The 24,291-nt window shown below is 41.0% G+C and overlaps 1 protein-coding gene across 3 annotated transcripts in view; it reads left to right on the forward strand.

Moving 5' to 3' along the window:
- Window positions 1-22,294, forward strand: part of PLA2G4F (phospholipase A2 group IVF) — a 90,171-nt gene extending 67,877 nt beyond the window's left edge. For all 3 annotated transcript variants that reach the window (XM_088463481.1, XM_088463479.1, XM_088463480.1), the window contains 5 exons: window positions 279-386; window positions 12,019-12,213; window positions 12,695-12,861; window positions 13,242-13,428; window positions 21,101-22,294. In XM_088463481.1, the coding sequence (XP_088319607.1) occupies window positions 279-386; window positions 12,019-12,213; window positions 12,695-12,861; window positions 13,242-13,428; window positions 21,101-21,336 (893 nt within the window). In that variant the 3' untranslated portion in view covers window positions 21,337-22,294. The remainder of the gene's footprint in view (window positions 1-278; window positions 387-12,018; window positions 12,214-12,694; window positions 12,862-13,241; window positions 13,429-21,100) is intronic.
- Window positions 22,295-24,291: the final 1,997 nt, after the last annotated feature.

The following is a 24,291-nucleotide window of genomic DNA, read 5'->3' on the forward strand; positions in this document are numbered from 1 at the left end:
CACCTCTTCAGGAGGTTTCATTTTACTAAAGTAGCTCACACTCAATTACGGTTGACGACCACTGGTATAGGGTCTCAGACTGAAAGGAGATCATCCATTTGCTTGTTCTCAAATATTTTGTGCCTAAGCCTTTTTGATGACCCTCACCACCTGGTGTAATGTTCTTAAAGGGCTACCACATACCACAAATGGCAGCTTATATTGCACTGGCTGCCTCTCAGGCTCTGGTGATAGATATTCATTCCATTGTCTTATTGTGTGTTGTAACATCTTTGCAGGAGTCTGGGGAAGTGCATTTGCAGCAAACCTTGATGAGATTTGGGCTCGTGCATCTGGTACAAGCATCCGCTGGCTCAGTTCTTTGACTGATGTTATCAGAGTGATAGGTAAGGAAGCATGAATGTACAATTATTTGAAGGGCAGAATTACTGCTGCATCTGCTATGGGTGATACACAACTGCTCTTCCACTGATAGCACAATGAACTAATAAAAAAGCAAACCCACCTATTGATTACCAGGAATCAGTGCTCCATGAAAAGTTTGAAGTCAGGAACAACACAAAAATTACTTTAAAATAGGCTACAGGTTGAGTCTCCCACATCCAAAATGCTTGAGACCAGGGATATTTTGGATATCGGAATATTCTGTATTTTGGAATATTTGCATACTATAATATCTTGGGAATGGGGCCCATGTCTAAGCACAGAATGCATTTATGTGTTATATACACCTTATACACACAGCCTGCAGGTAATTTTATACAATATTTTCAATAATTTGTGGCTCAAACAAAGTTTGTGTACATACATGAAATTAATTTATGTTTCATATGGAATTGGTATGTAATGTCAGCTGTCGGGAAGCCTCCTGTCAAAATACCGACAGCAGCATCCTGATGGTTGGTATCCCAACGGGTAACTATACTTACCCTTCTCCCCTAACCCTCCCCATTAGTGCCTAAACCGAAGTCTTCCCCCTTAGTGCCTAACCTTAACCCCCCCCCAGTGGTGCCTAACCCTCCCCCCTAGGGGTGCTTTACCCTGACCTCCTCCCGCCAATAAAAATCTAACCGTAACTCCGCTACGCTGCCTAAACCTAACACTCTGCCCCCCCCCACCAGATAATGCTAAGGGCGCCCCGTACTTGCCTCGTTCGGGCTGCCGTCCTTCTGGATTCCGGCATTGGGATTAAGATAGGCATCAGTATTTCGACACCTAACTTAAATCCTGTGTTGGACTTTCAGGGTTGGGATTCAGACTGGCGCCAGTCTGATAACTACATCCCGTTTCATATACACCTTATGCACACAGCCTGAAGTTCATTTTATATAATATTTGTAATCATTTTGTGCCTTAAACAAAGCTTATGTACATTGATCCATCCAAAAAACAAAGGTTTCACTATCTCAGTCACGCTAAAAAAAAAAATTGTATTTCTGAATATTTGGACATTGGAGACTCGATCTGTATTTGATAACAAAAGTATGTTTCAGACTGTTAGTATAAGTAATAAAAGTCACCAACTGCATTATGCAAAACAACTCTTTATATGTTCTCAGAGGAGTGTTGGTAAGCAGGCTTGATTAACCAGGCTAGAGCCAGCTTGTTGGTTATGGTACAGCAGAGTTAGATACTATGTTCTACTTCTGGTATGCATACAATGCGTCATGCTAGTTATTGTAGTCTATCATGGTTATTGCACACAAGAATGTGATATTAGTACAGTTTAGAACACCTTCTCTCCTTCCCTCTACCCTTACTCCTACTTCTCTTTCTCTACCCCTCTCTCTACATATACTCTCTCTTTACACTTATCTTTCTCTACCCCTCTATCTACATATACCCTCTCTTTTCACTTATCTTTCTCTACCTCTCTCTCTACATATACCCTCTCTTTACACTTATCTTTCTCTACCCCTCTATCTACATATACCCTCTCTTTTCACTTATCTTTCTCTACCCCTCTCTCTACATATACCCTCTCTTTACACTTATCTTTCTCTACCCCTCTCTCTACATATACCCTCTCTTTACACTTATCTTTCTCTACCCCTCTCTCTACATATACCCTCTCTTTACACTTATCTTTCTCTACCCCTCTCTCTACATATACCCTCTCTTTACACTTATCTTTCTCTACCTCTCTCTACATATGTATACCCTCTTTACACATCTCTCTCTTTCTCTCTACATATACCCTCTCTTTACACTTATCTTTCTCTACCTCTCTCTCTACATATACCCTCTCTTTACACTTATCTTTCTCTACCCCTCTCTCTACACTTATCTTTCTCTACCTCTCTCTCTACATATACCCTCTCTTTACACTTATCTTTCTCTACCTCTCTCTCTACATATACCCTCTCTTTACACTTATCTTTCTCTACCCCTCTCTCTACATATACCCTCTCTTTACACGTATCTTTCTCTACCTCTCTCTCTACATATACCCTCTCTTTACACTTATCTTTCTCTACCTCTCTCTACATATGTATACCCTCTTTACACATCTCTCTCTTTCTCTCTACATATACCCTCTCTTTACACTTATCTTTCTCTACCTCTCTCTCTAGATATACCCTCTCTTTACACTTATCTTTCTCTACCTCTCTCTCTACATGTACACTCTCTTTACACTTATCTTTCTCTACCTCTCTACATATACTCTCTCTTTACACTTATCTTTCTCTACCTCTCTCTCTACATGTACACTCTCTTTACACTTATCTTTCTCTACCCCTCTCTCTACATATACCCTCTCTTTACACTTATCTTTCTCTACCCCTCTCTCTACATATACCCTCTCTTTACACTTATCTTTCTCTACCTCTCTCTCTACATATACCCTCTCTTTACACTTATCTTTCTCTACCCCTCTCTCTACATATACCCTCTCTTTACACTTATCTTTCTCTACCTCTCTCTCTACATATACCCTCTCTTTACACTTATCTTTCTCTACCCCTCTCTCTACATATACCCTCTCTTTACACTTATGTTTCTCTACCTCTCTCTCTACATATACCCTCTCTTTACACTTATCTTTCTCTACCCCTCTCTCTACATATACCCTCTCTTTACACTTATCTTTCTCTACCCCTCTCTCTACATATACCCTCTCTTTACACTTATCTTTCTCTACCTCTCTCTCTACATATACCCTCTCTTTACACTTATCTTTCTCTACCCCTCTCTCTACATATACCCTCTCTTTACACTTATCTTTCTCTACCTCTCTCTCTACATATACCCTCTCTTTACACTTATCTTTCTCTACCCCTCTCTCTACATATACCCTCTCTTTACACTTATCTTTCTCTACCTCTCTCTCTACATAGACCCTCTCTTTACACTTATCTTTCTCTACCTCTCTCTCTACATATACCCTCTCTTTACACTTATCTTTCTCTACCCCTCTCTCTACATATACCCTCTCTTTACACTTATCTTTCTCTACCCCTCTCTCTACATATACCCTCTCTTTACACTTATCTTTCTCTACCCCTCTCTCTACATATACCCTCTCTTTACACTTATCTTTCTCTACCCCTCTCTCTACATATACCCTCTCTTTACACTTATCTTTCTCTACCCATCTCTCTACATATACCCTCTCTTTACACGTATCTTTCTCTACCTCTCTCTCTACATATACCCTCTCTTTACACTTATCTTTCTCTACCTCTCTCTACATATGTATACCCTCTTTACACATCTCTCTCTTTCTCTCTACATATACCCTCTCTTTACACTTATCTTTCTCTACCTCTCTCTCTACATATACCCTCTCTTTACACTTATCTTTCTCTACCCCTCTCTCTACACTTATCTTTCTCTACCTCTCTCTCTACATATACCCTCTCTTTACACTTATCTTTCTCTACCTCTCTCTCTACATATACCCTCTCTTTACACTTATCTTTCTCTACCCCTCTCTCTACATATACCCTCTCTTTACACGTATCTTTCTCTACCTCTCTCTCTACATATACCCTCTCTTTACACTTATCTTTCTCTACCTCTCTCTACATATGTATACCCTCTTTACACATCTCTCTCTTTCTCTCTACATATACCCTCTCTTTACACTTATCTTTCTCTACCTCTCTCTCTACATATACCCTCTCTTTACACTTATCTTTCTCTACCTCTCTCTCTACATGTACACTCTCTTTACACTTATCTTTCTCTACCTCTCTACATATACTCTCTCTTTACACTTATCTTTCTCTACCTCTCTCTCTACATGTACACTCTCTTTACACATCTTTCTCTACCTCTCTCTCTACATATACCCTCTCTTTACACTTATCTTTCTCTACCTCTCTCTCTACATGTACACTCTCTTTACACATCTTTCTCTACCTCTCTCTCTACATATACTCTCTCTTTACACTTATCTTTCTCTACCTCTCTCTCTACATATACCCTCTCTTTACACTTATCTTTCTCTACCCCTCTCTCTACATATACCCTCTCTTTACACTTATGTTTCTCTACCTCTCTCTCTACATATACCCTCTCTTTACACTTATCTTTCTCTACCCCTCTCTCTACATATACCCTCTCTTTACACTTATCTTTCTCTACCCCTCTCTCTACATATACCCTCTCTTTACACTTATCTTTCTCTACCTCTCTCTCTACATATACCCTCTCTTTACACTTATCTTTCTCTACCCCTCTCTCTACATAGACCCTCTCTTTACACTTATCTTTCTCTACCCCTCTCTCTACATAGACCCTCTCTTTACACTTATCTTTCTCTACCTCTCTCTCTACATATACCCTCTCTTTACACTTATCTTTCTCTACCCCTCTCTCTACATATACCCTCTCTTTACACTTATCTTTCTCTACCCCTCTCTCTACATATACCCTCTCTTTACACTTATCTTTCTCTACCCCTCTCTCTACATATACCCTCTCTTTACACTTATCTTTCTCTACCCCTCTCTCTACATATACCCTCTCTTTTCACTTATCTTTCTCTACCTCTCTCTCTACATATACCCTCTCTTTACACTTATCTTTCTCTACCCATCTCTCTACATATACCCTCTCTTTACACGTATCTTTCTCTACCTCTCTCTCTACATATACCCTCTCTTTACACTTATCTTTCTCTACCTCTCTCTACATATGTATACCCTCTTTACACATCTCTCTCTTTCTCTCTACATATACCCTCTCTTTACACTTATCTTTCTCTACCTCTCTCTCTACATATACCCTCTCTTTACACTTATCTTTCTCTACCCCTCTCTCTACACTTATCTTTCTCTACCTCTCTCTCTACATATACCCTCTCTTTACACTTATCTTTCTCTACCTTTCTCTCTACATATACCCTCTCTTTACACTTATCTTTCTCTACCCCTCTCTCTACATATACCCTCTCTTTACACGTATCTTTCTCTACCTCTCTCTCTACATATACCCTCTCTTTACACTTATCTTTCTCTACCTCTCTCTACATATGTATACCCTCTTTACACATCTCTCTCTTTCTCTCTACATATACCCTCTCTTTACACTTATCTTTCTCTACCTCTCTCTCTACATATACCCTCTCTTTACACTTATCTTTCTCTACCTCTCTCTCTACATGTACACTCTCTTTACACTTATCTTTCTCTACCTCTCTACATATACTCTCTCTTTACACTTATCTTTCTCTACCTCTCTCTCTACATGTACACTCTCTTTACACATCTTTCTCTACCTCTCTCTCTACATATACCCTCTCTTTACACTTATCTTTCTCTACCTCTCTCTCTACATGTACACTCTCTTTACACATCTTTCTCTACCTCTCTCTCTACATATACTCTCTCTTTACACTTATCTTTCTCTACCTCTCTCTCTACATATACCCTCTCTTTACACTTATCTTTCTCTACCTCTCTCTCTACATGTACTCTCTCTTTACACTTATCTTTCTCTACCTCTCTACATATACTCTCTCTTTACACTTATCTTTCTCTACCTCTCTCTCTACATGTACACTCTCTTTACACATCTTTCTCTACCTCTCTCTCTACATATACCCTCTCTTTACACTTATCTTTCTCTACCTCTCTCTCTACATGTACACTCTCTTTACACATCTTTCTCTACCTCTCTCTCTACATATACTCTCTCTTTACACTTATCTTTCTCTACCTCTCTCTCTACATATACCCTCTCTTTACACTTATCTTTCTCTACCCCTCTCTCTACATATACCCTCTATTTACACTTATCTTTCTCTACCCCTCTCTCTACATAGACCCTCTCTTTACACTTATCTTTCTCTACCTCTCTCTCTACATATACCCTCTCTTTACACTTATCTTTCTCTACCCCTCTCTCTACATATACCCTCTCTTTACACTTATCTTTCTCTACCCCTCTCTCTACATATACCCTCTCTTTACACTTATCTTTCTCTACCCCTCTCTCTACATATACCCTCTCTTTACACTTATCTTTCTCTACCCCTCTCTCTACATATACCCTCTCTTTTCACTTATCTTTCTCTACCTCTCTCTCTACATATACCCTCTCTTTACACTTATCTTTCTCTACCCATCTCTCTACATATACCCTCTCTTTACACGTATCTTTCTCTACTTCTCTCTCTACATATACCCTCTCTTTACACTTATCTTTCTCTACCTCTCTCTACATATGTATACCCTCTTTACACATCTCTCTCTTTCTCTCTACATATACCCTCTCTTTACACTTATCTTTCTCTACCTCTCTCTCTACATATACCCTCTCTTTACACTTATCTTTCTCTACCCCTCTCTCTACATATACCCTCTCTTTACACTTATCTTTCTCTACCTCTCTCTCTACATATACCCTCTCTTTACACTTATCTTTCTCTACCTCTCTCTCTACATGTACACTCTCTTTACACTTATCTTTCTCTACCTCTCTACATATACTCTCTCTTTACACTTATCTTTCTCTACCTCTCTCTCTACATGTACACTCTCTTTACACATCTTTCTCTACCTCTCTCTCTACATATACCCTCTCTTTACACTTATCTTTCTCTACCTCTCTCTCTACATGTACACTCTCTTTACACATCTTTCTCTACCTCTCTCTCTACATATACTCTCTCTTTACACTTATCTTTCTCTACCTCTCTCTCTACATATACCCTCTCTTTACACTTATCTTTCTCTACCCCTCTCTCTACATATACCCTCTCTTTACACTTATGTTTCTCTACCTCTCTCTCTACATATACCCTCTCTTTACACTTATCTTTCTCTACCCCTCTCTCTACATATACCCTCTCTTTACACTTATCTTTCTCTACCCCTCTCTCTACATATACCCTCTCTTTACACTTATCTTTCTCTACCTCTCTCTCTACATATACCCTCTCTTTACACTTATCTTTCTCTACCCCTCTCTCTACATAGACCCTCTCTTTACACTTATCTTTCTCTACCCCTCTCTCTACATAGACCCTCTCTTTACACTTATCTTTCTCTACCTCTCTCTCTACATATACCCTCTCTTTACACTTATCTTTCTCTACCCCTCTCTCTACATATACCCTCTCTTTACACTTATCTTTCTCTACCCCTCTCTCTACATATACCCTCTCTTTACACTTATCTTTCTCTACCCCTCTCTCTACATATACCCTCTCTTTACACTTATCTTTCTCTACCCCTCTCTCTACATATACCCTCTCTTTTCACTTATCTTTCTCTACCTCTCTCTCTACATATACCCTCTCTTTACACTTATCTTTCTCTACCCATCTCTCTACATATACCCTCTCTTTACACGTATCTTTCTCTACCTCTCTCTCTACATATACCCTCTCTTTACACTTATCTTTCTCTACCTCTCTCTACATATGTATACCCTCTTTACACATCTCTCTCTTTCTCTCTACATATACCCTCTCTTTACACTTATCTTTCTCTACCTCTCTCTCTACATATACCCTCTCTTTACACTTATCTTTCTCTACCCCTCTCTCTACACTTATCTTTCTCTACCTCTCTCTCTACATATACCCTCTCTTTACACTTATCTTTCTCTACCTTTCTCTCTACATATACCCTCTCTTTACACTTATCTTTCTCTACCCCTCTCTCTACATATACCCTCTCTTTACACGTATCTTTCTCTACCTCTCTCTCTACATATACCCTCTCTTTACACTTATCTTTCTCTACCTCTCTCTACATATGTATACCCTCTTTACACATCTCTCTCTTTCTCTCTACATATACCCTCTCTTTACACTTATCTTTCTCTACCTCTCTCTCTACATATACCCTCTCTTTACACTTATCTTTCTCTACCTCTCTCTCTACATGTACACTCTCTTTACACTTATCTTTCTCTACCTCTCTACATATACTCTCTCTTTACACTTATCTTTCTCTACCTCTCTCTCTACATGTACACTCTCTTTACACATCTTTCTCTACCTCTCTCTCTACATATACCCTCTCTTTACACTTATCTTTCTCTACCTCTCTCTCTACATGTACACTCTCTTTACACATCTTTCTCTACCTCTCTCTCTACATATACTCTCTCTTTACACTTATCTTTCTCTACCTCTCTCTCTACATATACCCTCTCTTTACACTTATCTTTCTCTACCTCTCTCTCTACATGTACTCTCTCTTTACACTTATCTTTCTCTACCTCTCTACATATACTCTCTCTTTACACTTATCTTTCTCTACCTCTCTCTCTACATGTACACTCTCTTTACACATCTTTCTCTACCTCTCTCTCTACATATACCCTCTCTTTACACTTATCTTTCTCTACCTCTCTCTCTACATGTACACTCTCTTTACACATCTTTCTCTACCTCTCTCTCTACATATACTCTCTCTTTACACTTATCTTTCTCTACCTCTCTCTCTACATATACCCTCTCTTTACACTTATCTTTCTCTACCCCTCTCTCTACATATACCCTCTATTTACACTTATCTTTCTCTACCCCTCTCTCTACATAGACCCTCTCTTTACACTTATCTTTCTCTACCTCTCTCTCTACATATACCCTCTCTTTACACTTATCTTTCTCTACCCCTCTCTCTACATATACCCTCTCTTTACACTTATCTTTCTCTACCCCTCTCTCTACATATACCCTCTCTTTACACTTATCTTTCTCTACCCCTCTCTCTACATATACCCTCTCTTTACACTTATCTTTCTCTACCCCTCTCTCTACATATACCCTCTCTTTTCACTTATCTTTCTCTACCTCTCTCTCTACATATACCCTCTCTTTACACTTATCTTTCTCTACCCATCTCTCTACATATACCCTCTCTTTACACGTATCTTTCTCTACTTCTCTCTCTACATATACCCTCTCTTTACACTTATCTTTCTCTACCTCTCTCTACATATGTATACCCTCTTTACACATCTCTCTCTTTCTCTCTACATATACCCTCTCTTTACACTTATCTTTCTCTACCTCTCTCTCTACATATACCCTCTCTTTACACTTATCTTTCTCTACCCCTCTCTCTACACTTATCTTTCTCTACCTCTCTCTCTACATATACCCTCTCTTTACACTTATCTTTCTCTACCTTTCTCTCTACATATACCCTCTCTTTACACTTATCTTTCTCTACCCCTCTCTCTACATATACCCTCTCTTTACACGTATCTTTCTCTACCTCTCTCTCTACATATACCCTCTCTTTACACTTATCTTTCTCTACCTCTCTCTACATATGTATACCCTCTTTACACATCTCTCTCTTTCTCTCTACATATACCCTCTCTTTACACTTATCTTTCTCTACCTCTCTCTCTACATATACCCTCTCTTTACACTTATCTTTCTCTACCTCTCTCTCTACATGTACACTCTCTTTACACTTATCTTTCTCTACCTCTCTACATATACTCTCTCTTTACACTTATCTTTCTCTACCTCTCTCTCTACATGTACACTCTCTTTACACATCTTTCTCTACCTCTCTCTCTACATATACCCTCTCTTTACACTTATCTTTCTCTACCTCTCTCTCTACATGTACACTCTCTTTACACATCTTTCTCTACCTCTCTCTCTACATATACTCTCTCTTTACACTTATCTTTCTCTACCTCTCTCTCTACATATACCCTCTCTTTACACTTATCTTTCTCTACCTCTCTCTCTACATGTACTCTCTCTTTACACTTATCTTTCTCTACCTCTCTACATATACTCTCTCTTTACACTTATCTTTCTCTACCTCTCTCTCTACATGTACACTCTCTTTACACATCTTTCTCTACCTCTCTCTCTACATATACCCTCTCTTTACACTTATCTTTCTCTACCTCTCTCTCTACATGTACACTCTCTTTACACATCTTTCTCTACCTCTCTCTCTACATATACTCTCTCTTTACACTTATCTTTCTCTACCTCTCTCTCTACATATACCCTCTCTTTACACTTATTTTTCTCTACCCCTCTCTCTACATATACCCTCTATTTACACTTATCTTTCTCTACCCCTCTCTCTACATATACCCTCTCTTTACACTTATGTTTCTCTACCCCTCTCTCTACATATACCCTCTCTTTACACTTATCTTTCTCTACCTCTCTCTTTACATATGTATACCCTCTTTACACTTCTCTCTCTACCTCTCTCCCCCTCTCTTTCCACTTCTCTCCCTCTTCCCCACTCTTTACATGGGGATGCAGTCATGAAGCCGACGGTCGCAATGCCGACCGCCGGCTTCCCAACTGTCAAATCCCGGCATTAGACCTACGCCAGGAGCCCGGCATACCGATCGAAGGTAAGCCGGGCGCGGATAGCCACGGGGGGGAGGGTTAGGTTAGTGGCTCCCAGGGGGACTTAAGGTTAGGCAGCCCCCTGGGAGGGTTAGGGTTAGGCTAGGGGAAGGGGGGGTTAGGTTTAGGCACTTTGGTGGGGTTAGGCACCCTTAAAGGAGGGTTAGGGGGTAGAATAGTGTTAGTTGTACTTACAATTTTTAGCTTCGGGATCTTCACCCCTGCTGGGCTTCCGGCAGTATATCATACTGGTTCCTCTATATGTACCCTCTCTCTACACTTCTCTCTCTCTACGTATACATTCTCTTTACACTTCTCTCTCTATACCCATCTCTCTCCCCCTCGCTCTACACTTCTCTCTTTCTCTTCCTCACTCTCTACATCTAAACTTATCTCTCTGTTCCGTTCACTCTCTCTTTACCTCTACCTTTGCCAGTCTCTCTATCATACCAATCTCTCTCTTTCTCTCCAGTCAGGGTGAAATTAAAGCAACATCTTTTAGTTATAAAGGGTCTGGAATTTTATTGCATTGTGTTCCTTGTTTGAAATGTTACAACTGTTATAGTATTATTGTTAACCCTTCACTTAAAAGCATTGTTGGCGTAGTCTTTTGTTTAATAAACATAACTTTTCTCTCTTTGGGTATTTCCCTGGGTGTCAAAATACTTTCCCATGTCTGTGGGACTGGAGGCAGATGGCAGGCTTGGTGATGCCAACATGGTGCAGGAGTTTTTTCTGGCTAACTCCAGATACACTTCCTGCCGGTCAGTGCAGGCACAATAGCCCTTGGGCACCCCGGTGTCCTGTTATACTCATATTCTCTCTGTCTTATGGTTTGAGCTAGTAACTTGATTATCCTTTCATCCCCTATTTTGGCTTACTATTTTAGAAAAAGCAAAACAAAAAAGTACACTTGCCTAAATTCTAATCCAAAAGCAGTGTAGCTCTCTCCTATTATACTACATATTTCATAATATAGTGTTTTTCCCTGATATGTACGCGGAGTTTCGATGTACAGTAAGCTAGATAAATTCCAGTGGGTAATTGTGTAAATAGCTGTATTATTGCACTACATAATTATTTTTGCTGTGTGTTGCTTTTGGACTAAAGGCAAAAAAAATATCAAATATTATAATGGCGTCAAATTATAAAATATGCATTTGCCGAAGACCTCTGATGCCAAGTACCATTCCTAAAGGCTACTTCTGTCTTTCCAGATGATTGCCGAAGATTCCACTTCCAGGATTCCACTCGCCTACAGACTCGTTTGGTGATGCCAGGAGGGATAGTGTCAGACCTTTTCCAGGATGTTTTCAAGTCTCGTTTCACTGCTGGACAACGCTATAACTTCACAAGAGGCTTGTACCTATACAAGAACTATGTGGGCGTAAAGGAATTTGTAGCTTGGAAAGGTATTGGTAGTCACTAAATGATCATGTATCAAGAATTGATGTTGTAATGTGGTGACTAAGGCTGGGTACACACCTAAAGATTTTCTGTCCAACCATCCAACTAGTTGATTGGTTGGAATGAAAATCTGCTAACGTATGGGAGTAACTGATGATCAGCAATTTGCTCCTAAATGCCAGAAAACAGATGAAAATGGTCGGTCGGACAAGTTTTTTAAATGTTTGATCTAAACAGTTTGTTCAAACAACAGTTTTTGTCCATTTTCCGGCGTTTGGGAGCAAATTGCTGATTGTCATTTGCTTTCATACCTTACCAGATTTTCATTCCAACCAATCAACTAGTTGGATGGTTGGACAAAAAATCTTTAGGTGTGTACCCAGCTTTACATTAATTGTCCTCCATACATTCTTTAGAGCTCCGTGGCAATGATGCCCATACTGAATGACCACATCACTCACTGCATACTATACCTCTCTCTCTCAGGGAATCACTTGGATGCTTTTCCCAACTTATTAACTCCAATGGAGGAAAACTTGTACCTAGTAGATGGAGGATTCTCAATCAACTCTCCTTTTCCACTGGTGCTGCAGCCAGAGAGGGATGTTGATGTCATATTGTCCTTCAACTACTCTTGGAATGCTCCATTTGAGGTGAGTCAGGTGGGAGGTAGGGCTACATCATTGCTTACTTGTGTGTCTTTGCCTAACAGGTCATTGTTGCCCAGTAAGCTATGATATGTGGGATAACCCAACACTCCATCACCCTGTTTGAAATTATGTGAACATTTAGTCATATCTTAGTAATTTAAATAAATGTTTTCTTAAACTGTTAAGATATACAACTTTACTAGACAGCGTACTGCATAAGTGTCTTATTCAAGCACTAAAGAGTAGTTGTACTTTAAATGTGAAAAGCATTTTCTAGCAACCCTAATAAATGTAGTGCTAATTGATACATATAGGATATTCCAGGGTGATCTCCCATAATATCTTCATAGCTTCTTACACAAATCTGTATTCCTGTCTTACAGATCCTGCACCTGACCACACAGTACTGCAGGGAAAGGGGCATTCCATTCCCTGACATTACAGTGAGCGAGGAAGATGTAAAACAACCTAAAGAATGCTATCTGTTTATGGATGCCGACAGCGCAAGAACACCCATAGTGCTTCACTTTCCCTTGGTAAATGACACATTCTGCGCATACAAAGCACCAGGTAACTAGTCAGACTGCTATCTTCATATGCACCAACACTTACATTAATAATATAAGTAATGACACATTAGCACCTTTTAAAAGCATACAAAAAACCAATACTATGGGGTCAAAAATGTGCTTCTCCTTTTGTGTTCTGGTGTCTGGAATTTTCAGAGGTATATGTGTTGGTACTGCGCTAACGAGGGCTGTGCGATACAGATAGGCGAGATGTGCTGCTATGAGAGTGTAGGAATACTCTGGTCCCTTAGGAGCTGTGCTGCAGAGTGGTCTATTTGGGTCTCAGCACAGCCTCGGTTAGGATTTAATGTTTATATATACTGTATACACAGTTACCTGGCATAAATAGTAAAATACAATAAATACATTCTAAACAGTGTATTAAACACTATCGATACAATATGTTGATAGAAAAATGCCATTTAACATAGGCCAGGTACAATATAAAATGTCATTTAGTAATCGGCATATAAATAGTACCTTCAAATGTAAACAGGATAAAAATTTATAAAATAAACAGTAATAATGTCAATATAAATATTTGTATGATCTTGCATTTAAAATATAATGGATATGTTTAAATGAATAAACAAAAGACTCATAGTCACCCACGCACGCAGGGGGGGTTTCCGAGTACCTAGAAACCCCCCCTGCCTGCTGATCCATCCACGCGCCTGACCTGCACGCAGATCCATCCAAGGAGCTCAGGCAGGCTGTGTTTGTAATGTGCCGACTGCCTGCTTCCTGGATACAAACAGGAAGCTATTTGCTCCGGCTAACAGGCACTTCAGGATGCCGTTAGCCAGGAGAGTGGGAGCGGAGTGTATGGAGCCAGGCAACCAATGCGGGGGCAGCGCATAGCGGTGTATATGTGGATGAAGTAAAGGGGCGGTCCGTTTGTGCACAAGACCACCCCTTAGAAGTGTGGGAACTGGACAGCGGGAAAGTGACCGACCCACCGAAGCCAGTGACCCCAGTCAGGACTCAGGAGCCGGTTCGCGATTGCGGATATAGCCAGGGGCAGAGCGCCTCCTCAGCTCCCTTACCAGCGGTCCAGCCCGGTCTGACCACAGTGATCCTGGGCCCTGCGGAAGCTGCATTGTAACAGCATCACTTGCTCGAGCTCTACTTGCTTGGAAAGGTAAGAAGCAGGTGTCCTCTAAGGCCCTCATTCAGAGCCACTCGCTAGCGGCAGTACGCTCGTTCCGAGCGATGTTCGCACATCTGCGCATGCGTACGGTTTTTAGTACGCATGCGCGAACCAGTCAGTGCGTCCGAAAATCGTTGGTACGCAATATAGCGAGGGCCTGCTATTTTGAGTGACAGAATGAGGCGTATGTGGGTGGTAACAGGGGAAGGTGCTTGAAAACGGGGAGTGGAGATCCGAACGCAGGCGTGCTTAAAGGTCAAAACGGGCGTTTTAAGGGAGTGCATAATTAATACAGCAGCGTCATTGACCACGTCACTTGGTTTTTTTTAACTCAGAACTGCTCGCAAAATAGCAGTTGAAAACACCAACCACAAGAATAGCGAGCAGTTCATACGCTGTACGATGTACTCGATTAATCTAATAAATAGCGGACATGACGTATGGTGCGTGCGGCCAGGGGGCGTTTTTAACAAATAAACGAGCGTATGTTTTGCTCGCTCATTCAGACTTAGAGGTGTGAACAGACTGCAATTTGCGAACTGATCATTTGAATAGCCACCCCTTGTTTTTGAACGAACGACCGCAAATAGCGAACGGCTCTGAATCAGGCCCTAAGTTAGTATGTGCAACCAGGTCACTGTCTGTCCAGCTGTGATGAGACTACAAATCCCAGCACACTTTGTCAACTGGATGTGCTGGGACTTGTAGTGCCATCACAGCTAGAAAGACCCTGAAAATACAAGTATATACACTGTGTGTGTGTGTGTGTATATATATATATACATATATATATATATATATATATATATATATATATATATATATATATATATGTAATGAATTTCTTGAAATTCCTCCTGTCCTATGAATTTGTTCATTTTATTATTTAGTCTGCTTGGTAATATATAGTTTATTTAGTGTGTATAGATACATAGATCTATCTATCTATCTATCTATCTATCTATCTATCTATCTATCTATCTATCTATCTATGTGTATCAGTGTCCCCACCCTCTGCTCCCCCTCAGTGTCCCTGTGCTTGCTTTCCCTTTAACTCCCCCCGGGGTGGGGTAGTGGGTAGTTTTAATAAATGATGTTGGCCGGGTGAGGCACTCACTGTCTTCCACTCCCGATGTTCTGATAGCTGATGCAAGTATTTGTCTGACTCACACGTCAATGTGTGCTGGGGGAGGGGGATATACTGTATATATAATAGATATTTTATAACGAGATCTAATCGACATCCCGGGATGCAGGATTTTGGCGCGATATTTATAACGTCGGCATCCCGCAGGTAAGTATCAGGGTGTTAGGGGAAGGTTGGAGTGCGGGGTTAGGGTTAAGCACTAGGGGGAGAGTTAAGTTTAGGCACCAGGTAGGGGGTGTTAGGTTTAGGATGCGGGGAGGGGGAAGCTAGACTTAGGCACTAGGGGGGAGGTTAGGGTTAGGCACCGTAGGGGGAGGATCAGGGTAGGGGTTAGGAAAACACTTACCGTTCGTTCCTATGGGTGTTGGGATTCTGGCTGTTGTGATGTCGCTGTCGGTATTCTGACCAGCGGCATCCCGACAGCCAGGATTTCATACCAAACCCTATTATAAGACTTGAACTACACAATAAAGTGTATGCTGCAGGCTTATTGTGGTTAGACATTTTTCATTGGTTCTGTAATGAAGTATTTGGAAACCCCCATTTAAAAATCCTGCGTTTGCCACTGATAGTACCAATGTATACACCCTGAACCAGTGCCACTACAGATGTGTCCTCATAAACTATTGCCGCAGTGCCAGGTCCCGAGCTACTCTGATTGCGACAAGCATCTTTTTGTGTGAAAATGCATCTTAGGGGGTATTCAATTTGGAGCGAAAAGTCCGTGCTGGACTTTTCGCTCCACATCGGAGGTTTTGACGTGGATAAAGTATCGGGCACATGCCTGCTTTATACCCGTAATCAATTAGTAATCTGCGAAAATGGGAGCCGGCGGAAGGTAGGTATTGAAAAATCCTGGGAATTTTCGGGAAATGTCCCTGGCACCCCCCTAAAGATGTCCAGACATGGGGGATCACTATGGGTACCCCCGATTTGGGCTGTTGAAGGTAGTCAGGGATTTTAATAGCCGCGGCAGGTCCATAAATGCGGCTTAGGAAGAAGGGATGCAGAATAGTACTTAGGGTTTTTTGGGTGGAAAAATAACTTGTCCCATCAAATTTGGGGTACATGAAAATGGGTGCAAACATATTTTCAAGTCCCTAAAATGATTTTTTTTTTTAATTCTTCAAAAATGCACCTGCTGCTACTCCCCGCAATGAAGAAAACATCTGCCGCATAATTTGGAACCCCTCTGGATTTCATTTTGCTATTTTAGAAGTGTGTTCCCTTTTTTTTTTTTAACCCCAAAATTAAAGTACATTTTTTGGTGTGTCCTGATTTTTTTAATTTTTTTTCTACTTTTTTTGACGCACATATTTTTTTGGGGGACATTCTCAGGATTGCAGGCTATTTATTTTAAGTCTGCACCCCTAAACCCCAATTCTGCACTTTTTTCGCCATGTAAACATCGTGAAAAGTTATCCCCGATTTTTTACAAAGACTTTTCGCACTGGCGAAAAGTCTTTGAAACTGAATACGGGGATAATTAACAGGCGAAAATGATGTCATTGGTCATAAATGATCGCCGATAACGGCTTTTCGCAGCCAAATTGAATACTGCCCTTTGTCGCAAACTGATATGAGGAGCCGCAGCTGTGAGACTGCACAGATTTAATGTGATGTGTGACACTTGTATATCTGTGTGCAACTGAATCTGAATCTCTATATAAAGTGCCACTATGTAGGGGCCGCAGCTATTTTTTTTCACACCAAGTTCCATTGTGCCAGTCGCACACAGATATACAAGTGTCTCATATCAAATAAATCAGTGCAGTCTCGTGAAGCGGCTTTGCCGAATCCTGGATCTTGACTTACAAAAACTGAATGACTTATTTTCAGTAGAGGCTCCTACCATAATCCGTAAGGAGGGCTGCCTGTGCTGCAGTCCGGGTGGAGGTCCGGACTGTTGCAGTGCCTGCCAGATGCGTTGTGCATACACAGTGGATCTGTCAAGCGTTGCGACTGGTGCATGCACACAAACACCAGCTTCTAGGGACTGCATTGTCTGCTGCCCCGTGAAGTCAGGGAGTAGCAGCCTATTGGAAGCACTTTCTCTGCTAATCACGGAAAACACTTCCCCCTGGGACTACCTGTCTGGCGTGTGATCAGCAGGTAGTGCTTCCAATGGGAAGGCACTGCCAGGGAAGACACCCAGTGCACAGAGTCACTGGAGAGGGCAGATAATACTGAGAAGCAGTCCCTAGGTAAATATGCCTCTGTTTATTACACTAATAAATTAAATATCGAAATTCAATTTCAGTACCCACTGTGTCAGAAACAGTAGTGCAAGGGACTGCATTTGCGTAAACATACCCACAAAGAATTAAAGAGCGTCACTAAAAAGACTTACATGTTAGGAATATACATACATGATCTTTATCTGTATTGTAGTGGTAACCTGAAGTAAGATACAAATTGATGAGCACGGTCAGCTTAGTTTGTCACCCTATTTGCACAGAAACAGGTTTCATTACCATCTTATGGTATGTACATTATTTGCTTTCTTTTTGAACATTTGCAAATACCCTATCTATGTGTAGAAATAGAATGAGCCGGATGAAGTTATTTATTATGTATTGCCACATATGTATATGTTTTCATTTTAATTCGGTTCATATATAAATATCAATTGAAAAAAGAAAAAAAAGCACAGGCTCCCCCGCATACTCCCCAAGCTGCAGGCACAGTACCCGATGCAGGCCTAAATTCCCAGCCGGCTGACCCTGGCACACATCACCTCCCTCTCACTAGAAAATATAACAGGTCCTGCAGTAAGGTGATATATAACAGTGGCTCTATATTCCCCATTGTCCAATGACTCCGAATTGGATGAATGAGGCAAAATAGAGACCACACTCGGCCAAAAAAACTAATCAATAGTAAAAATATTTTAATAAAAACATTAAAACAATGTTTTATTTTGTATTCTACAATTGTAGGCTCATATTGTGATTTTGTTATTTCTGTCATTAAGCATTATTTATATTGTATAAATGTTTATTAAAGTATGTATTTTTATACTGGAGTGGCTGAGAGTGGCATTTATATTTATCTTCTAGTCAGGTTCGAGTTAGGGGATTATTTTTTGGTTTTGTTTTTATTTCTTTGAGGCTTTGCAGTGCCACTTTCCTTACACTGCCATCTTCTATGCAAGCACAGATAGCTGATCAACACCCCCTGATGCACTTCTTTCTCTGGTGTATCTCGGCTGCCTAGGACTGACTTTATTCACCTTCTTATGAAGCCTTCTTATCACAAGTGATAATACTTTTGCAATAGGTCATATAAGGAATGCGTTGTGTCCTTTCAATCACTGCGTCAGTCAGCAGAATGGCTAGATTACCATTTCACCCAGACTTTGCCAACTGCTATGTGGCACTATTGAGACATGCACAACATACAAATAAATAGTTTAGTTTTCAAACCACATTGACCATTAAAGGCCTGAATCAGAGGTGCACCAAGTTATAGCCATGACTGTGTCTTTTTACGCAGCCGCAAAACTGCTCTTTAGTCAAATGTTGTGTTGTGGCTTCCTACTGAGGTACGCACCGGCTGTGGAGCTAATTCGTTGCTGTGCGTATTAATATTGCACCGTGCGAGATCGCATCTCTGAATAAGGCTCTAAATCATCAGTGTGAAGAGGAGAGTGGCTCTACCTGCTGTTTATGCTGTACTGCGGGTTTTGTTTTTTAAGCAATCTTTATCGAATCCCCCCAATAGGCAAACGCAGGAGGGGTTTCCGTCTGCCTGGAAACCCCCCTCCCCAGCCCACAACATGACCACAATAGAAATAGTAATATAATAGAATGTTGCTATCGCTACATGTTCTTGTCAGTATCACAAATTAAATAATTAGCAACACCTGTGGATCTTTTAACATGTATCAGTCAGTAATAAATAACCTGTGCACCAACTAGGAGATCTGGAAAACATGCACTGTTAGAGATGTAATGCTATAAGAGCCCAATATGTACATATATGTCCAGGGCAGTGCTAGGTTCTTCTGCTGCTCCTCCAGGCTCCCGGACTTGCTCCAATAGCCTGGAATGGTGCCCACATCTAAAATAAATATATTCTGCTAAGGTAGGATGGCCTACTGCCGCATCTAATGGCTTACTGTGATCGCTGGTCCTGTATATGCTGGAATTATTATACACAATACACTTTGTACACTTATTAAAGCTGGTTAAGTAGTAATTATGCCCTCTTCATTGACAGCCATACTCACTCTAAAATCAGGCATTTGGAAACCCCCCTCTAGAAATCCTGCGTTTGCCACTGCCCCCCAATCTAAAAACTAGTGCTGACTAGGGGCCTGATTCAGGTTGGAGCACAAGTGCAATCGTGGTTGCAATTACGTACACACAGGGCCTGATTCAGCTTCAGACAGAATTGCAAAGCTGCTCACAAGCAGCTTTGCAATTCCGTCTGTGCTGATGTGGTAATGCAGCAGGAGCCATCACGCCTCCTGCTGCATTACGTATCCGAGCTGCGTTGTCCAACGCAGCATCGGACACTTTGCGGGAAATCGGAGGGCTAAGGTGAACCATGGGGTTACGCAGCCGGCCGTCACAGTTGAGATGAAGATGCCTTGAAATCTGTCTCTGCCCCCCCCCCCCCCCCAAACGGCGGCGACACACCTCTGTTTCGGGGATGGAGGGCATCGCCGCCCCCTCCCCACCCACAAATTGCAGCAGACTGTCAATCATTGATAGCGGAATCGCATACCCGTTCTGCACATGCGCAGAACGGGTCATGCGCCTGCGCAAGTTCCCGAACTGCAGAATCAGGCTCACTGCGATCTTATGCTAATACACTGCAATCTCTATGCTGTCGCAGCACAACATAGGGATGCACACACACATCCGTAATACTTTTCAGGACTGCAAAACCATTGGTTACATCGAGTACCATCGGAGCCTCACGCACACTTGCACGGGGTCAGACCTTACTCAGAAATTGCTAATCTTCCGGTACACAGTGAGAGCTCGGGCTGCATATGGCATCGCAGTGACTAATTTATGCACGCCCTTGCAACAATGTTCAAACGCACTGGCAGGCAGGCGTTTCGCCGCCCCTATCACTTTACGATGGGTCTGCGTAGTTACTGTCGGCAGTTCCTACCACAGTGGCTGGTTTGTGCATGAGCATTGCGATGCATGCGCAGGACGCAACAATCGTCCGTCTGCGTGCTTAATCGCAGTTGCGATCTAACCTGAATCAGGCCCTAGGATTCTACTTGCAAAGCGTTTGAGGCCAGATTGTGCAGTATATAATGTCCTCTGTGCATATAGGATGACAAAACCACCTATTTATTGTTTTGTGGACACGGTCTGTTAATCTCACTTGGCTGTTTTATGTCATACACCACAGGAGTACGACGTGAGACAGAGGAAGAGAGAGCGCATGGAAGCTTTGTACTTAGAGGAAAAGATTCTCCTTATCGGACAAAAAACTTCACTTATGAACCAAATGACTTTGACCGGCTGCTAGACCTCCATCGGTATAATGTGCTGAACAACAAAGAACAGATTATGAGTGCGCTAAAGGCCGCATTGGATCGTAGGAAAAAAAAAGTGTCCAAGTCATGGTCTAAACTGAAGTCATGAAAAACTGACTTCATAGTCCTCCAGTGTGTGCACACCCATATTTACACCCATGTCATGATGGTAGGACTCCATATTCACTGTATTATAAAAGATTGCTGCCATACAACATTTTGAGAGCCGCATAAATCAACACAGTCTGTCTCCCACTTTTTCTATTTAAGAATTTTAAGTTTTATTGTTGCCTTCTATTTGGCTATTTTGACATCTCTATTCCTCATCTGGTTGCTTTCCATGTGCAAGTACAGATTATCACCTTTATGGAATGTATATTTTGTAAGCAGATAGGGAAATGTCAGGTACTCTGCTCACCACATATTCATCTCTCTATAGTATAAAATGAAACTATTGCTCTTGTTTAGAGTTGGAAGCATATCGCACAAAAACTGCATAAAAATACTGTCACCAAAGAAGCACACTTCATACTTGCCTACTTTTGAAAAAGCATTGCAGGGAGATTGTGAAAGCAACACCTATGAGCGTGGCGGTAAAGTGGGTGTGTACTGCTACATCTGAGAGGCGTGTTATAAAATGGACTTACATCCATATGTAAATGAGCCCCAAAGCAGTTAGTAATTTCTACTTGTTGATGAAAACACACTGATACTTTTCAGAAAATGCCTGTAGCCATAGGGATCATTGAGACTTCTATCCAATGCAGGGAAATTATATTAAAAAAAAAACCCAGAGTTTATATACATTCAAATTGGATCATTATTATATCGGCTTCATAATGGGTGTAAGGTGCAATCAGGGAGATTGCTAGACACTTCAGGGAGTCAGGGAGATTGCTACTATTTCAGGGAGTCTCCCTGACAATCAGGGAGAGTTAGCAAGTATGGCTGATTTACATGTGCATGTTGTGACAAAATTATCTCAGAATCTGTGGCAAATGAAAAATGTCAACAGATTTATCTTTATTACAAATTACATCACACAGAAACAAACTCATAATTATTTGTCTGCAGATTTATTTTTGTTAAATAAAAAACAAATTGCTGTTGTAGAAGCACCTTTAGCTGCGATATCACAGGTAAAGTCTCTAGCAGGTTTGCACACTGTTTGGAAGTGGTTTTTGCCCATTCTTCCTTGCAGATTTGCTTCAGGTTGGTTGGATGATGCTTATGGACTGCAATTTTTAAATAGTACTACAGATTCTCAATTAGATTGAGATATGTAATTTTTTTTTCAAGAAAATAAAAGGGTACAAAAAAAAAGTGGGAACAAATACAGGGGGAGAAGGGGTACAGGCAATTGGCACTCAGAAAAAACCAAGACAATACTTTATACAAAAGAAAGGAAAAAAAATCAATCAATCAAAATCAGTGTATGACATACACAATCAGCGGAAAACACTATCATAACTGTAATGGGGAAACCATAACATTTATAGGAAAGAAATAATAAGATTATCATTGTGCAGCTACTGGGAGGCATGGGCCCTCCGTAATAAACGGATGCCAGCTAAACCATTTTGTAACTGGTGATTTAACAGAGGAAGAATAAGGGCAGTTTAATGTCTCCATCAGAAAACTAGCTTGTAGTTGGGTGAAAGACATAAGGGTATTATTTATAAATAAGTCATGAAGGGTACGAACACCTTTGGAATGCCAAGAAAATAAATTCAAATTTGGGATTATACATGACAGACCCCGGATCGAAAGGTAGACAGATGGCAGTTTAAACTGTAAGAGAGCAGATAAGCCATCCCACGCTTTAAGAGAAGCCAGTGTTGCCCTGGACATAGATTTTATAAACACTCTAGAACTAGGTGGGATCCACAGTAAGTTACAAAGGGGGAATTTACCCAACATATCATTCTCTAACTTGACCCAAGGTTTAGGGCTAAGGGCTGTCGACCAATCGCTAAGTTGATCTACCAAGCACACAGCCTGATAAAGTGCTAGATTTGGAAAGGCCAAACCCCCTGACGATCTAGACATCATGAGATATTTTTTAGAAAGTCGGGCTCTTATTGTTCCAGACAAATTTATTCAGCACTGCTTTAAATCTATTTAACCAGGAGGAAGGGAGGGTCCAAGGGATAGACCTAAATAAATATAAGAGTTTGGGGAGGAGTGTCATTTTGACAGCCGCCATTCTACCCATCCAGGAAACCTCGTAATTCATCCAATCCTTTGTAAATGCAATAAATTGCCTCAATAAGGGGCCATAATTATATTCAAGGAGGGTTTCTTCTTTAGCCGATAAAAATACACCCAGATACCAAAGAGAAAGTGGTTGACAATTATAATTGTATTGTGATTTAAGAGAGAGTAGGAGCCGAGGCGGGATGTTAAAGGCCAATACTTCTGTTTTAGATGTGTTCAATTTATAATATGAGGCCGCAGAATAATCATGGAGTAATTTTTGTATATTTGGAAGAGAGGTTTCCGGATGAGTAATAAACAATTTGAGAAGCACGGCCTTCATGTAACCCCAAGTTAACCTATCGAAGGCCTTTTCGGCGTCCAATGAAAGTGCCAGCAGCGGGTCCCCCACTTTCGTAAAATATTCAATAATATTAAGGGCTCTATGTGTGTTATCTGTAGCTTGTCGACCCAGTACAAAGCCCATCTGATCTGGATTGATCAAGTCAGGTAACAGTGGGTTTAATTTATTAGCTACCAATTTTGCATATAATTTAATATTGGTGTTTAACAGGGCTATGGGTCTACAATTTTGAGCGTATGAGGATCTTTGTCAGGTTTTAGAATGGTGATAATTTGGGCCTCGAGCATTTCAGGGGGAAAAGAGCCTAAAGAGTTCCCCGCTTCAAACACCTGCACCAGCGCTGAGACAAGATCTGCTTGAAAAGTTATATAAAAATTATTAGAAAAGCAATCTGGTCCAGGCGCTTTATCGCGTTTCAGGGACTTGATGGCATCTTCTACTTCCCTATCTGTCCAAGGGGTGTTTAGAGAATCTAAAACTTGATCATTAAGGGCGGGCAAGGAA

The sequence above is a fragment of the Taudactylus pleione genome, unplaced genomic scaffold (genome assembly GCF_031769625.1).
Source record: "Taudactylus pleione unplaced genomic scaffold, aTauple2 ptg001381l, whole genome shotgun sequence".
NCBI lineage: Eukaryota > Metazoa > Chordata > Amphibia > Anura > Myobatrachidae > Taudactylus > Taudactylus pleione.